Source organism: Colius striatus, chromosome 1 (genome assembly GCF_028858725.1).
Source record: "Colius striatus isolate bColStr4 chromosome 1, bColStr4.1.hap1, whole genome shotgun sequence".
NCBI lineage: Eukaryota > Metazoa > Chordata > Aves > Coliiformes > Coliidae > Colius > Colius striatus.
In genome coordinates, this window is record NC_084759.1 from 193,894,069 (window position 1) to 193,908,859 (window position 14,791).

The 14,791-nt window shown below is 39.2% G+C and overlaps 1 protein-coding gene across 1 annotated transcript in view; it reads left to right on the plus strand.

The window, feature by feature from the left end:
* RELN (reelin) overlaps positions 1-14,791 on the plus strand; it is a 296,993-nt gene that overhangs the window by 203,991 nt on the left and 78,211 nt on the right. The window contains exons 21-22 of the mRNA XM_062020283.1: positions 5,561-5,753; positions 8,397-8,509. Coding sequence (XP_061876267.1) covers positions 5,561-5,753; positions 8,397-8,509 — 306 coding nt within the window. The remainder of the gene's footprint in view (positions 1-5,560; positions 5,754-8,396; positions 8,510-14,791) is intronic.

A 14,791-nucleotide genomic window follows, 5' to 3' on the forward strand; every position in this document is an offset into this window, starting at 1 on the left:
AACACATTAATTTCTGTTCTACTTTTGTTTTCTTTGTCTATTCATCCTGCAAAGAACCAAATAATCTCTGCCAATGAGTCTTTCTGGAAGCTATTCAGAGTAACTGCATCTCATCCTCACCTTATGGACAAAAATACAGCCGTTAATGTAATGCAATTAGCAATAAGTTTTACACTGCATTACACAGAAGTTTTGTTGGATGGGAACCTTGAAAGTAGTGTTCTTTCCCCATAAAATATTTAAAGAATACCCTAATAGAAACCACTTTGAAAATTTTTGTAACCTTCACTTAAAATCCAGAGAGTTTAGTATGGGTATGCAGGTTATGAAATAATCTGTTAAGAATATTTCATAAGTGATGTTCAGATATGTGTACATAGCCATTAGATTACACTTCAAAAAGGAAAGGCAGCAGAATGTTGTTAGAATGATGTTAGTAATTGGTAGTTAATTTGTCTGGTATTGTATCCTTTTAGTCATTTACACTGTGATCAACATTATGACATATTGCAGTTATGGCTAAAATGTGCCACGTTTTCAGAATCAAAACCAAGAAAACATCACCTGCCTGACTTCAAAAAACTGCAAAAAATATAAGATTCTGTTATGATTCTGTAAAAATAAGCTTTTTTAGTAAAATTTTAACCAGCTTCACAAAAATTCACTTCTGGAGTACATGAGTGTAACATTTAGAGTTAAGACAATGGAAGCTCAATTTCCTAACTATGTTTCGATTAAAATCAAATAACAGTTTCATGCTAGTCTGCTAAACCCAGTATGGTTTTAATTGGCATAGATTTATTTATTTGGAGAAAGTACAATCACAGTAATTGTAGAAAACCTCAAGAAAATATAAATCATTTTAGCATCCCCATGGACACTCAGAGAATCACTGCTGGAATTTTATTAACAAGTATCTGTGAGCAATCTGATTTGACTTTCTGATCATCTGTCAAACTAAAAGGAGTTGGCTTAGCAATAAGAACAACACTGAAAGTGTTCTAGTGGTGATAATGAGGCAGTAGAAGCACCATTAACCACTTTAATAAGGACAAGGAAGGTACTCGCTGCTCATTAAAATGAAACAACATGTTAGGGCTCAAACTGTTTGCATCTTCTTCATCAAAGAGTTGGAATGAAGACCCTTTAATGACATTGTTTTCTCTCTATTCTTGTAAGATCAGCTTATTGTGGGGAGGGGGATAGGTGAAGATAGCAGAGGTTCCTCTGCCTTCTTCCTATGACTCTAAATCAGAATCAAATAAAAGCCAAGATAAATTCCCAATCCCACATATTGGCTAGGATTTGTAGTGCTCAGTCACAGTGGAAATGTTGAACTTTCCAGGCATCAAATAAAGTCTTTGCAGTATTTCCCTATTATTTATGTATAAGTATTTTTCATCATCACTGGAAGACATGAACTCTATCCTTCAGTGACCTTGTTTCTCTCAAGGGAAATTTTTAAACTTACACAAAGTCTGTACAAATGGCTGCTAGTTAAATTAATTATTGTTGGCTTTTCCCAGCTGTGAGTCCATTTGGTTCTCATTTTCTAACTCATGACTTTCTATGAGCAAAGTTTGCTGTAGCACTGACACCATCCTCTTGAGGAAAGTCTGACAACTGCTTTTTCATTTGCAGAACTGTGGGAAATATGCTATAAATCATTTTACTGGGTGTCATCCCCAGGCCCATTTTCAATGAATTGCCTTTAATTGTCTATTAGGCCTCCATTTCTGCCTCAGAATCTATATATCTGAAATATCCTTAAAATTGGAGAAAACTGAGAGGGGGATATTTATTTTTTGTTGAAGAGGAAGGTTGTTCTTCTCAATATCTGACTTCATTTAGAAAAGAGGAGTTTGTTGATATACAGAAGTGTTCAGCAAGGGTGAATTTTTCATATTTTTTAATGAGCTATATTTGGAGCAGTCACTGTATTTGATTTTAATCATCAACATTTTTTTCCAGGTTGTTTCTTAGGCTGTATTACAGCAAGTGTATTGAGTATACTGAAAGGACTCCAGAACACTTTTAAAAGAAAATGTTTGATGATGTACCTTAATTCGTCACTTCTCCAAAAGAAAAAGCTGTCTTCAGCCACAGATTATGACATTACAATTTAACTCAGTGTAACAGACAAAAGAGTGTCCCACTGTCCCCGGAGTAGCCAGGGGGAAGACTGTAAATCTGGCTCATAATGAACTGTTCAAATGCAGCAATGAAACACAGTTACCCTACATCAATTTGATAGTTTACCTGTGTTTAGAAAAGGTTTTGTCTTTTAGATTAGTTGTTACTCTGCAACATGCAGAAAGTTTCTTTCAGGTAATTGACTTCATTAAAATATATCAATATGTTGAGGAATTATTTAGCAAAGTAAGTATGATGGGATGTAAAAAGATATATATATATATATCTCCTGCCTTTCATGGAAGCAAAGCTGGAGCTGGCATGAGCGTTTGACCAGCACGTCGATATTCTCGGTCAATGCAGCTTTACAAAACCAGATGCATTCGTGTGGCTTTTCAGTATTCCTGAAAGTACTGGCCTTGAAAATACGGTAACTCTGGGGATCCCAGAGCAGTTTGGAGCCTTACAGATTGGCTGACATTGGCTGTGATATCATTCCCAGAAGTACCAATTAGTTGGCAGTGCTTGGAGGGAGAGCGATTCTTCTGAGGGCACCTGTGGGTATTGTGTTCCTGCGCCTCTGCAGGTCTAATTATACATGAGCTAGAAACCAACTCACGGCTACATATTTATACAGAAATGTAGCCTCTGCTCATTTCTGAAGATTTTTTAGTTAATTATTGTTATGCCAGGGACATTACTCTGTCTTTTACAAAATCTGGAAATGCATTCCAGCTGTGTGACTCCTGGAACAAAGGAAACATTGGCTACTGCAGCAGAAGAGCATACCCCTAGCCACACACATGGGAGAGATGGAGAGTGAAGAAGTGGCAAGTTAGGTAGAGCCCCCACCTTTAATGCTACCCTTGTTCAGCTGGAGGCAATTTGTGCATGATAAAGGACTGTGTGAACACACAGTGTGATTTCCTTCCCTTAGAGCTTCTTATGGAGCATCACAGATTGTCTTCATCTCATCACTAGCTTCTTTTTTCCACATTTCTTTTCTAAAGAGCTGCTTTGACTTTAAAATAGTGCTTACTTAATGTACTGTGTACAATATCCTGTGGCTAAGTTACAAAATGAAAATTTATACTAAACTTAAAGCATTTTAATCATGACCTGAATGTCACCAGTAAAAAAGATTAGAGTTTCAGGTTTCGTTTTTCTAGCTTTACAACAGTAATATTGAATAGAGGGAATTTTTGTTGAGACAAAGACAAAATGAAACATTTCATTCTTTGCACTTATGCTGAGTAACAGCCCTTCACTTGTCTTCTATCACTTTGGGGAAGACAGCTTCTGGGTGGATACTTCATCAAGCTGTTTAGCTTCAGTTCCTTTATTCTGTTCAGATGAGCTTTGGGTAACTGTGATGTGTTATGTCCAGGTGTATGTCTGCAGTGTCAAATCATTTTCCCAATCACTGCTATGTATAACTTTCAGCTGATAACATTACACATGACTGACTGATACCTCAGGAACATGATTGTACAGATTTCCTTGGTACAGATTTCCCAAGAGGGCTTTGGTAAAATTTTTATTTCCCACATCAGCCATGAAATTTCAAGCTGCATTGTAGAAATTAAAACTATGTCAGACCAAGTCAATTCTAACTTTCAAATGTGTAGGTTTATGTCATTTTGAAAAGTACAAGAAAAAGTTTGGAAGAAAAATAAATTCAGGCATTAACAAAACAACTTCTGAAATGCATTCAGTTCTAACAATGAAGCCACACACTACAGGTTGCCAGCTGGACCACGGATAAGTGTGTGCATTATATTCTCTGATCAACTTGAAATTATCCTTCCCATTGAGAAGAAAAACACTGACAACACTGATTGAAACATTAAATAGTTGAGATAGAGTTTTTAAAGGCAAGTTACTGCCTTCTGGTCCAGTTGTCATAACAGTGCCCCAGAAGTCAAGGGAATGTCCACCCATAGTTGGTCCATGTGCTGATTGACATCAACTGGGTATTTGCATATGGTGTCATGAATTTAATCATCCTTTAGGAAACAAAGTCGCAGAAAGCAAGGGCAGAGAGTGAAAAGCCTGAATCTTAACTTGTGCCAAGTAACATCAATTTGATAATGGCAAAACTAATGTTAGTTCTCAGTAATTTCTTCTAAGGCTTCAAGGTAGGATGCTGACGTTTATGGCTTAACTGCTCTCTCAGAAAAGGGTGCCATAGAAAACAATGTGCTTCAGTGAATTAATTGAAAAGAATGATAAGTAACACTGACTTGTATTCCCAGTCTTTACACTGACATCATTGTGACCTTGAATTTTCCTGGGGTAGAAGATACTATGTTTTATTTTACAGCATTGAAAGATTAGGATTTCTTATTTAAGATTGCAAAATGTAACTTACACAACCATGAGGGCAACCTTGAACTAGATTATTCTCTTCATCACCACTGTGCTGAATGTAGCTTTTTATTTTTGCATGATGATTTGCAGTGATTTTCTTTAAAAACATGCATTGCCTATCCTAAATAGAAATTTTGTCTAAGAATAGTCTTAGAAAATGTTGAAGCTGAAAAGAATACAGTGCTTCTGGAGACACCAACTAAACATCTCAACTAAGCAGACGGAAGTGATTTTCATTCTACATAAACTTTCTTAAAAACAAACCATTTTTAAAGGTAGTGAGCAGGACTTACAGTTTACATTGTTATTACTTCCCTCTTACACCTCACTTGTTTTTTATTTTTCTTTTTCCTTTTGAATAGTACGTAGAAGGAAAACTTGCATTTAAGTATAAATAACCTTGTAATTTTAAACCATATATTGTGTTACCATTTGTGTGATAAATGAGTACCTTATATCATATATGAGGGTTGTCGTGGTCCATACATTACTACTGACAAAATATCTTCAACCCACTGGATTATATGACTCATATCAGTGTGTCCTGCAGAAAAGAAGCTGAGGATAGGTGATATTAATTCTGAAACACAGTCAAAAGTCAGTGAATGTAGAACCTCTTGAAAATCAATGAAATGAGAAGTCTATGCAATAAGAGCATTTTAAACTAAAGGCAGTGTATCTTTACTGTTACATTTGAGTGAAATTGCAGCTGTTACTGTGACGTGACCTTAGGCAATGGACACTCCTGGGGAATGAACTTTAAGCTCATTTTTTCTGTAGGTTACCTTTCTTGATTCTAAGTCAGTCCTTAATACAAAGAGCATATATTAAGAACTAACAGAATAATTCAGTGTTTCACACTCTGGGATGCATCAAGGCCTTCCTGGTAATTTGCAGAAGTACCAACAGAAAGATGCTTCTGTTCATGGTCTCATCCCATGTGCCAATCTGCAGAGCAAAGAAAGAAGCATCCCTGTATTTAACCCAGAACCATTCGTAATGTTCCCTTCTGAAGTATTTTGGGGATGGATCCTGATTCTTTCCTTACACCTCTCAGTTTTACAGGAGATTCGAAGTTAGCTTCTAGCATGCGCTATGTGGAGACCCAGTCTATGCAGATCGGAGCTTCGTATATGATACAGTTCAACTTGGTGATGGGCTGTGGTCAGGCATTTACTCCTCATATGGACAACCAGGTGAAACTGGATTACTCCACCAACCACGGCCTCACATGGCATCTTGTTCAGGAGGTGAGTTTTACCTTCCATGAACTGTACTTACACAAAGATCGTCTGAAATACACTTGTGGCATTGAACAAAGATGTCTTCCTCATTCTCCCTTCTATAAAGAAATTCTCAGTTGGAATCAGTTAAAATAACTAATAGAAGTGTTTAAACTGTTCTTCATATTTGGAAGAAAGGTATCTGAGAGCATGAAACACTAAATTGTGACAGAAATGGACCAAGGCTAAGAAAAGAACTGGGACACAGTTAAACAGAGCAACAGAGTAATGATTGAAATCTTTCCTGTGCTATTGCTTTGTTTTTCAAAGCAGAATGCATCTGCCGTTTCCTTGAATTTAAATGGATAGAAATTCTTTCTGCCTTTGTGCGCAGCCATTTCGTAAATGGAAAGCACATTCCTTCAGGGGATTGTAATGTAGAGCCTTTCATCTCCCATCCCTGGTTCAAACACAGTCCAGGGCTGTAATGACCGTCAGTTTCCCTGTCTCTGCTACAAGTGCAAATAGCAGCCTTGGCTATTGTGACCCTGTGAGGCTCAGCCCTGTCTCAGCACAAATTCGAACAGCACGTTTGGACATAATTTGTGCTTTTGTTTTTCCCACTTAGACGGAAAGCTGGACTTTCCCTGGCCTCGGGGTTAACTAACCACAGTCCTTTGGCTGTCTCCAAGCAGCTTCAGAGTATCAGGGGAACTTGTCTTGATGCCTTTGCACTGCCCTCTCAGTAGGTTCACAAAAGGATTTGAATGTTCAGTCTCACATCTTCTATGGACAATGAAAGTATTGTCCTGTTATCTTCAGCCGCCAAGTGTTTCACTACCTTTACTTTGGTGAGCAGAGTAGGGGAATGGCAATAACCAAATTTTTAAACTTTGCAAATCCAAATAATGTTTTCTTACTTTAAACAGAATTCAGAGGAAAGATATAAATACTGTATTTCAAGCAATGTTCATGTCTTTATACCTAGCAGATATCATCACGGTGTCCAAGAATCAAAACCCACCTGGACGAGTTCCTGTGTGACCTACTCTAGGTGGTCCTGCTCTGGCAGGGGGGTTGGACTGGATGATACTTTGCTTTGAGTTTCTGTATCTCTGTGATTCTGTGTTTGGGGTTTGTCCTTGGTATCACTGGAAGATGAGTTGCCTCCAAATTTTAGTGCTCTTCTCCCTCAGCGAAGTTCAGAGAGAAGAACTTGAAGCCAAATCATTTTTCTCATACCATCCAAGTTGCTATGATAAAAGAGTAATAGAGAAGCTATTTATAGTGTATTTCAAGGATGTAATTTGGCAAATATACAAAACACTAATTAATTAAAATGTTTGAAAGTTTTGTTTGCTTCAGAAGCACTGATCAGATCCTGTTTTGTAAGATCTTTCAGGGGAGATGAATCAACGAAAAATGTTTGAAAATTGCAGGGAAGGAAACTAAGCCTTTAGAAAAAGCTTCAAAAAAACCCCTCAAAACAGAATAAGCTATCAGATCTTCATTTAATACTCTAAGATATTTAAGCAATAAATTTCCTAGAAAATTCTACTCTTCGTCATATTTAATTTATAATTATTGCTATATAAATATTCTTAATGGCTTTAACTACTATAAAGAATCACCACTTTCTTAGTAGTTTCAGAGCAGCCAAAGTAGGCTACTTGCATAGGCAGGTGTCTATCCCAAAGGTCTCTTGCCTGATACTCCACATGGAGATGAGCACAGCAGTGAATAGCAAAAGGCTCTGAAAGAGGTGGGGATGGTCAGAAGGAGCTGTGCTGTGGCACTAGTAGCAGAAAGGACCCTCTGAATAGGTAGCTAGGAAAGAAACACGTGGGTTGGGAATAACATTCAAGCATTCTCATCAAAACCATAGTCCAGAAGTTTTGAGTGCTCTTCTGGCTAAAAAATATTAAATTAGTAGAATATTGCAGAAAAATGGAGTAACACTGAAAGGGAAGGTCTAGAAACAGTAAGAGCCTGGGATGATGGACATCATTTATATTCAATATTAAAAAGATGTGTTAACAGACAGATTTGCTGAAAAGAAGAAAGAAAATTTTGGGAACAGGTCTTTCTAGGAATCTGAGTGCAAGGCAAAAAGAAATATAGAAGCATGAAGGGAGAATTTTCACAACTTGCTGTAGATGACAAAAATAATACAGCTACAGGACATGGTAAGGGCCTCTGGAGGCACCCAACTGCTCTCATGTGGCTCTGTTTCTACTGCTGCTCCCCACTGCAAGTGGAGGGAATGGGGGGGAGTCAGCATCTCAGGCAAGGCCTCGCAAGTAAGTTTCTGAAATGACTGGTGTAATGGTCTGGAAGGCAGCTTCACAGACTTTTTCCATAGTAGACTTGTAGACTTATTTCATTGCACTAAATGCTGAGGTGAGTATAGCAAAAATAGAAGCTAGATATCCTCATGGAGGAAAACAAAACACTAGTTACTAATGGAAAACTCTTTAAATGAGTCATATCACTTTCTCCTAACCTTCATTTTACTACTGTAAGTTTTCTGAGAAATTTCTCTGCATCATGCCAGGATTTTTCTGTTTCTGGGATCTAGGCAAGCTCCACATTCTGTGAATGTTTAACCCTTGTTTCTCTTCACAATTCTTCCTCAACATTAAATCTGGTTTTGAAATATTTTACTTCAAGGAATGTCTTCCCAGTATGCCGAGCTGTCAGGAGTTTACAGCAGCAAGTATTTACCACTCCAGTGAATTTACTCAGTGGAGGAGAATCACTGTCCTTTTACCACAGAAGACTTGGTGAGAATTTCTTTCTTCTTTTGAATTTTTTGGGGGGAGGGTTGGGGTGGATGTGCAAATAATTCATCTATTTTTAAAATGCTATGGCAAAGATCAAGTCCTCCTTAGGTCACACTCAAGTTGGTGGGTGGGGTACTATGGTACCAAGGCTGACCCTGTTGCAGGTACTTTACACAAAATGCCTTCCTTTCATAATTAAAGAGTGAAATGTTGGTGAAGTCACCATAAACTATTGTGTGGGATTGTTTTTAATACATATCGTGACTCTAATAAAGTTCAGACCTTTTCAAAAATAGTGGTGCTTGTCTGTAAATGCCTCACTGGAGGAAAGCTTTATTTGGATTGTTAATTTTTATTTTGCACATTCCTTATTGTTTACATCTTCAGACCAAAGACTTGTATAAACAATAACTAATGAATCATTTCTGGGAATTTTTTACCTCTTGTTTCTTTTTATAACTTGCCTTCAAAAATAACATACTCTTATGTGAAAAAACAGCAACAAAAATTATCAGAAAGCCCTACCCTATTCATCTTATTGTAGACAAATTTGTTTTGCCTGCCCTAACATTTTTATTTATTTAACTAAATCATTTCTTCCATTTTTTATTTTAAAACCTTTATTGTAACATGCAAATAAGAAGTTGTCTTAAGTCTGAATAATCTTCAGGGATTCTTTCATTTGAGAATTGACTTATACCAATTAGAGTTACACTTTGCTTATATTTGACCTGAATCCATCATAGCAATTGCAATCAGAGCTTGCTCAGATTATCATTTTATTTCCCCGTCCTTCATCATTTCTCTGAACTGTCCATGGCCTCAACACAACTTATTTCTATCAACCACCCCACGATGGTACCTTCTTTCAGTATTGGCTATTTTTACTGCACAGCCAATATTCAGAATTTCCTGTTTCCAGGTAAAACATGAGGGGTAAATATTGAATCCTTAAAGCATTATCAGGCCAGATAATATAAAATGACACAAGAAAGTTTTGCAGTTAGATCATAATGTACTAAATCTTACATGTCATTATGTGCCACCAGCTGTAAAATCTGTGTTTCACATAGGCGCTCGGGAGTTTAAAAACCGTGTACAATTTTGCAGGTTATATGCCAAAGTAGGTTGCTACTTTAAAATTTATTTATAAGGTATATACTGTGCTCACAGGAATTATTATACACTGTATAGCTGATGATAATACCAATGTTGTGGGCCTTTTTTTCTTTAGGATATAATAATTTTCCTCAGTGTGTGTGGTGACAGAAGCAAATAATTCCATATTAATTTAGGATACTGTGGGGAGAAATTATGATGAAATAATAGCCTGCTTCTTGGTTTATGCTGCACACAAATCATAAATATTTCACACTCTATCTTGCATCTGAAGGGATTCCCGTCTGTTTAGTGGAGTTTAGTTTGTAATTAAGATACAAATTACCATGGAATATTACTTTACTCTTCATATAACACATTTTCAGTATGACTGTGTTGTGCTGTGGTGTAATTGAGGTGAAGAGGAAGAATGGCTGCATGTTCTCCACCAAAAGCAGTTCAGCACACCAGATGTATCTCAGCCACTTCTTTCCTCCCTCCTTTCCACCAGCAAGGAGCTGACGGAGGGCTCAGTCACTCCCTTAGGCTGACACTTGGAGGGGATCATTTTTGCATTTTTCAAGTACGCTTACAAACCCACTTAGTAACAGAGGGCAAGTTTCTGCCTTCACAAACCTGGGGACTACTGGTGAAAATTTGATGTGCAGAGGTCCTCTGCAGAGGTCCAACCTGGCCACAGAGAAGGCAACATCCAGGGAGCTTGGTAGTGAATAGGCTCCCTACAGCTTTTTTTCAGGGCGCTCTCCCTCTCTCTCCTCTCCCTTCTCCACCCGCACTCCACTGCAGCAGCCATCCATGGGCAAAAAATTAATCACGGTCAGGAAGATTGTAGAGGGGGAGAGATAGGCCTTCCCAAACTGAGGTGAGGGGAAGGGGGCTCTGAGGACCTTCCTTCTGGCTCAGCCCCACAAGATTAGGGCTGCCAAACACACAGCCTGGCCTGTGCTTACTGCTCAGGAAACAAGCTGCTTAAACAATGACTCAGGACCAAAGCTTGAGGTTTCATTCACCTCGCTCTGGCCCTCAGTAGCCTTGGTAGCCCTCACACTCCTGCTCAGCCTGATGAAGCTTTTATCACTCTATGCACAGGTCTTTGCTGAGGGATTGCACCTTGGGTGCACAGGTAGCATCAGGCTGGGGTACTGTGTTCACGCAGCTGGAAAATTGTTCATAACAGCCTCTATTTCTCTTGTAAAACTTTCTGGGCATGCTGCTATTTCTGCACATCTGTAGATGTTCTGCATCTGGCAAACATGAGTTTACAAGGCCCCTGTCCGATCTGGGATTTAAGATGTTAGGAAGTCCGCTGCAACAGTGAAACCTGGAGAAATGAAATGTATGCACCTGCTCACTGAAATCGTATTGAACTGAACATTTCTAGCACTGACAAAAATTAATTTTGGTTTTATGGGACACATTTACATATGAACAGGCCTTAATGAGATACAAGCAGCTGTCAGTTGCTGACTTCATAAACAAATCAACACCTAATGACTGAATGAGAGCTTCAGGATAATTGGGTAAATGTAATTATGGTAACTCAGAAGGTAGCAAATATAATTTTATCAGCTACGAATTTGCATTATATCGTTAGGGTTTTTAATATCAGGAGAGAAGACAATGATTTTAGTTTAACTCATGTACCTGAAAAAATTTGTAACAGAGAGAACATCAGTTTCACTTGCAATACACCTGGGACAAGATTTCCTTGTGCTTATGCAAAATGTCACGCAACAACTGTGACTTTTATTTGACATCAACTTGACTTAGATAAAATGTCACCAGAAAGCCAGATTGCCTTTCAGTAGCATCCAAAATTTTAAAAGAAAGAAAAAAAGGAAGAAATGTGAGGAACTAGGAAGGTTTGTTTTGCTTGTAATAAAATTCCTTCGTAACTCCTCAATACTGCACTTCCTATTTGAATAGGTGACTGTCCAGGAAAATGGTACTTTATCACTGAGAATGCAGCTGACACTCTGATCCTTATTCTCTTTTCTTGATTAACATGGCATTTTTTAAATTGTTGATTACCATTTTTAACAGCATAATCCTCTTAAGCTGTTGTTACCTTGAGATGCCGAGCAGCCTTGGAAAGTTTTCAAGCAAGAACAGTGAGCAAGACTGCTTTTCAGCAGTGTTGCTTTTGCAATTGCAAGTTCAGCCTAGCATGCAATATCCCCTGCCTGAAGAGAGATCCAAATTCATGACAGCTTTTGCTACCCACAGCTGTGTGATGGTGGCCTCGCTTCCTGTGGGCCCCCCATGACCACCCAGCTGGGTGGGAAGGTGAGGGCAGCCCCTCACTCTGCTGCAGCTCAGATTCCCACAGTGGTAAAGCTGTCCCCAGGGGAGTGTTCTCTTCAGCTGCAGCTAGAAGTAAACCCTTCTTTCAGCACATTGCTCCCCAGGGACCATCCCCAGGTGCAAGCTGATGCACACACCTCGTTTTCAGCTGTTTGTTCATCTCCAGGCAGGAACGTGACTCCTCCCTTCCTCTCTTCCCCTTAAGTGATGGAAACAAATTTCCTGACCTCCCTGCATTCATCTGGGGGAACTTCTCACCCTTAGCCTGATGTGCAACCAACATCTGAGACCTGCGGAGGAAGACGGAGCCTCCCCAGTAGCGTGTGGCTCTGTGCTCTGTGCCTGGCAGTCCTTTGCAGCAGGAAGGGGATTTTGCTTGGGTGAAACCCACCTGAACCCCAGCACCCTGTGGTACAGGCCCAGCTCCAGGTGCAGCACCACTGTGGGCTCTGCTCAGTGGGGTTCAGATGTGGAGCTCCTTGGGCAGAGGTGTATCTTGTTATTACCCATGGTGGAGGTTCTCCCCACTGTGTAGGGCAGGTATGAGTCTCATGGCCCAAAAGTAACCTTGACACCACACACAGCCACCCTGCAGGGACCAGCAGCAGACAGTGAGTGACTGAAGAAATGCTATCGACATCACACAAAGCAGCACTGGGAACTGTGTTCGGGGACACCAGTACTTGCTGGGCACAACAAGACTTCTATGGGATGGCAGAGTTGCCCCTATATCAGTTGTAAACACCCCTGTCCCCCCCACCCAGTTTGCTGTAAATACTCCTGGGCTGCAGAGTCACACACCTCACCTCTACCCACACACCTTCACTAATAAAAACTGGAGGAGCCTGGCTGCAATGCTATCCAGAGCACAGAGCCTCTGTCAGGGCTCTCTGCAGTGTCGTTGATGCTCTGTAATGAACATATATACTATCACCGAGGTGATGTGCTGGCTTCAGAGCACTCCAAAAATAAACAGTAAATAATCACAGTGAGTATTGACTGTCCATTGCGCCTATGCAAGCTTAGGAAGTCCTTTGTGTGCACATTACTGACATTGTGCACTTTTAATGGATAATTCATAGCTCTTGTAATGTAACCCATCAATACATTATATCCTGAGGGAGTATTTAATTGGCAGATCTGCCCCCACAGATTAGCTCTGCATGCTGTAGAAACACTTACAGTATTTGCAATATCAGGCAGATACTCAAAACAGACAACAAGGGTCATTTCAATTAAAAGTCAAACCCTTAGGCACATTCACTTGATTTTTTTTAAGAAGTTAAAAACTGGTATTTAAAAAATTTCTCCAAACATGTCCTAAAGTAATCTTTGCATGCTCTAGTATGTGACTGGATGGATAACTACTCTATCATACTGTCCATTTTAGCTGCACAAGCTTCCTCTCTGTTTTTCCACATGTGAGCTGGTGGCTCAATCACCTTTACAATATTCAATAGATCTTATTCTACATACATTTTGGGGAGTGAGGGAAACTGCTTTTTATCTTACATTAGAGAAGCAGCATTAAATCCTGTGCCATCATAACATAGCCATGTGGCTCAGGAACAAGCTAGGAAAGAACCTCTTGCTTCTCATCAGGACTTCCAGCTTCTCATCCTCAGCCTGCCCAGTCAGATCTTGGCCAGATACAGGCCTGTCCCAATTTAAAATCTGGTTTTTTTTGTTCTCTGCGATCAGACTTGCTTTCTGAATCCATACCCTCCATATCTCTGCAACCCAGCCCCAGTGCCCACATTGCCCCCATCACTTCTCTTTTTTTCCCAGACCCATTATGCAGCTGGCACAACCCCTTTTGCTCTGTCGTGATGAATGATTTCCCATCTTTGTTTCCCTTCACATGCAATAAACTTTTCTTAATCTCATTTTGGCATGATCATGAAGTGGAGAGTCCCCGCACTCAGCAGCTGGGAGCTACCATTAGCCATCACCTATAATCTGCTGAATGTGCACATGTTGGCAGGGCAGCTTGGAAAGGCTCAACAGCAACAAAAATTTACTCTCCTTGTGATTCAGTTTCTTGTTCAGCCCTGTTTTTAAGGATGGTGGCTAGCAGGAGACATTTAGCATGGAAAATGTTAGTGTTACATTAGATAATCTCCTAGAGGTCCAAAACCATGCACATTTTAATAGATAATGTTACCTTACTCCACTATAATAAAGAAAAACAGAGCTGTTGAAAAGGAACTATTTAATTAAAAAGGGGAAACTACAGCAAGGTTTTCTGCTTCAGTAATTTTATTCAAAGCTTAGTTATATATAGGCCAGCAATCTAATCCAATGTGGTTGAGAACCCCACAACAAACTTTGAGTGGTCCAGATTTTAAGTAGTTGGCCAAGAGCAAACTATTTGCAATGTGGGAAAAAAAATAGATGCTATGAAACAGAATCTTCATCAAAAACTTGTTATCTCAATATTACCAGTCATATGTGAGCAAAACCTAGTTTAGAATCCTCCTGACAAAACAAAATTTCTATATCCAGCACAAAACTGTCAACTACTGTTGAATGCAAATAGTTGATACTCAAAGCAGAGAAACATTTACACTCGAGGACTTCAATTTAATAGACATTTAAAAAATACTAGATATCAGAAGGAGCCTTTTACATGACTTATAGCCTACTAATTGTGACCAAAAATATAAAACTCCAAGTCATGTATTAGATCCACCTTTCAAGTTTTGCAGCCTGTGACTCTCACAGAACAGCACTCAATAAAAAGCCAAAACATTCATTGCTAGGTTTTTCTAAAAATAATGCACAATGTCCCTGTAACACCTCTGCAGCCTTCCTCAGAAAAGTCATTAATGACTGGAAAGTCCATTATACAGCCCTGTG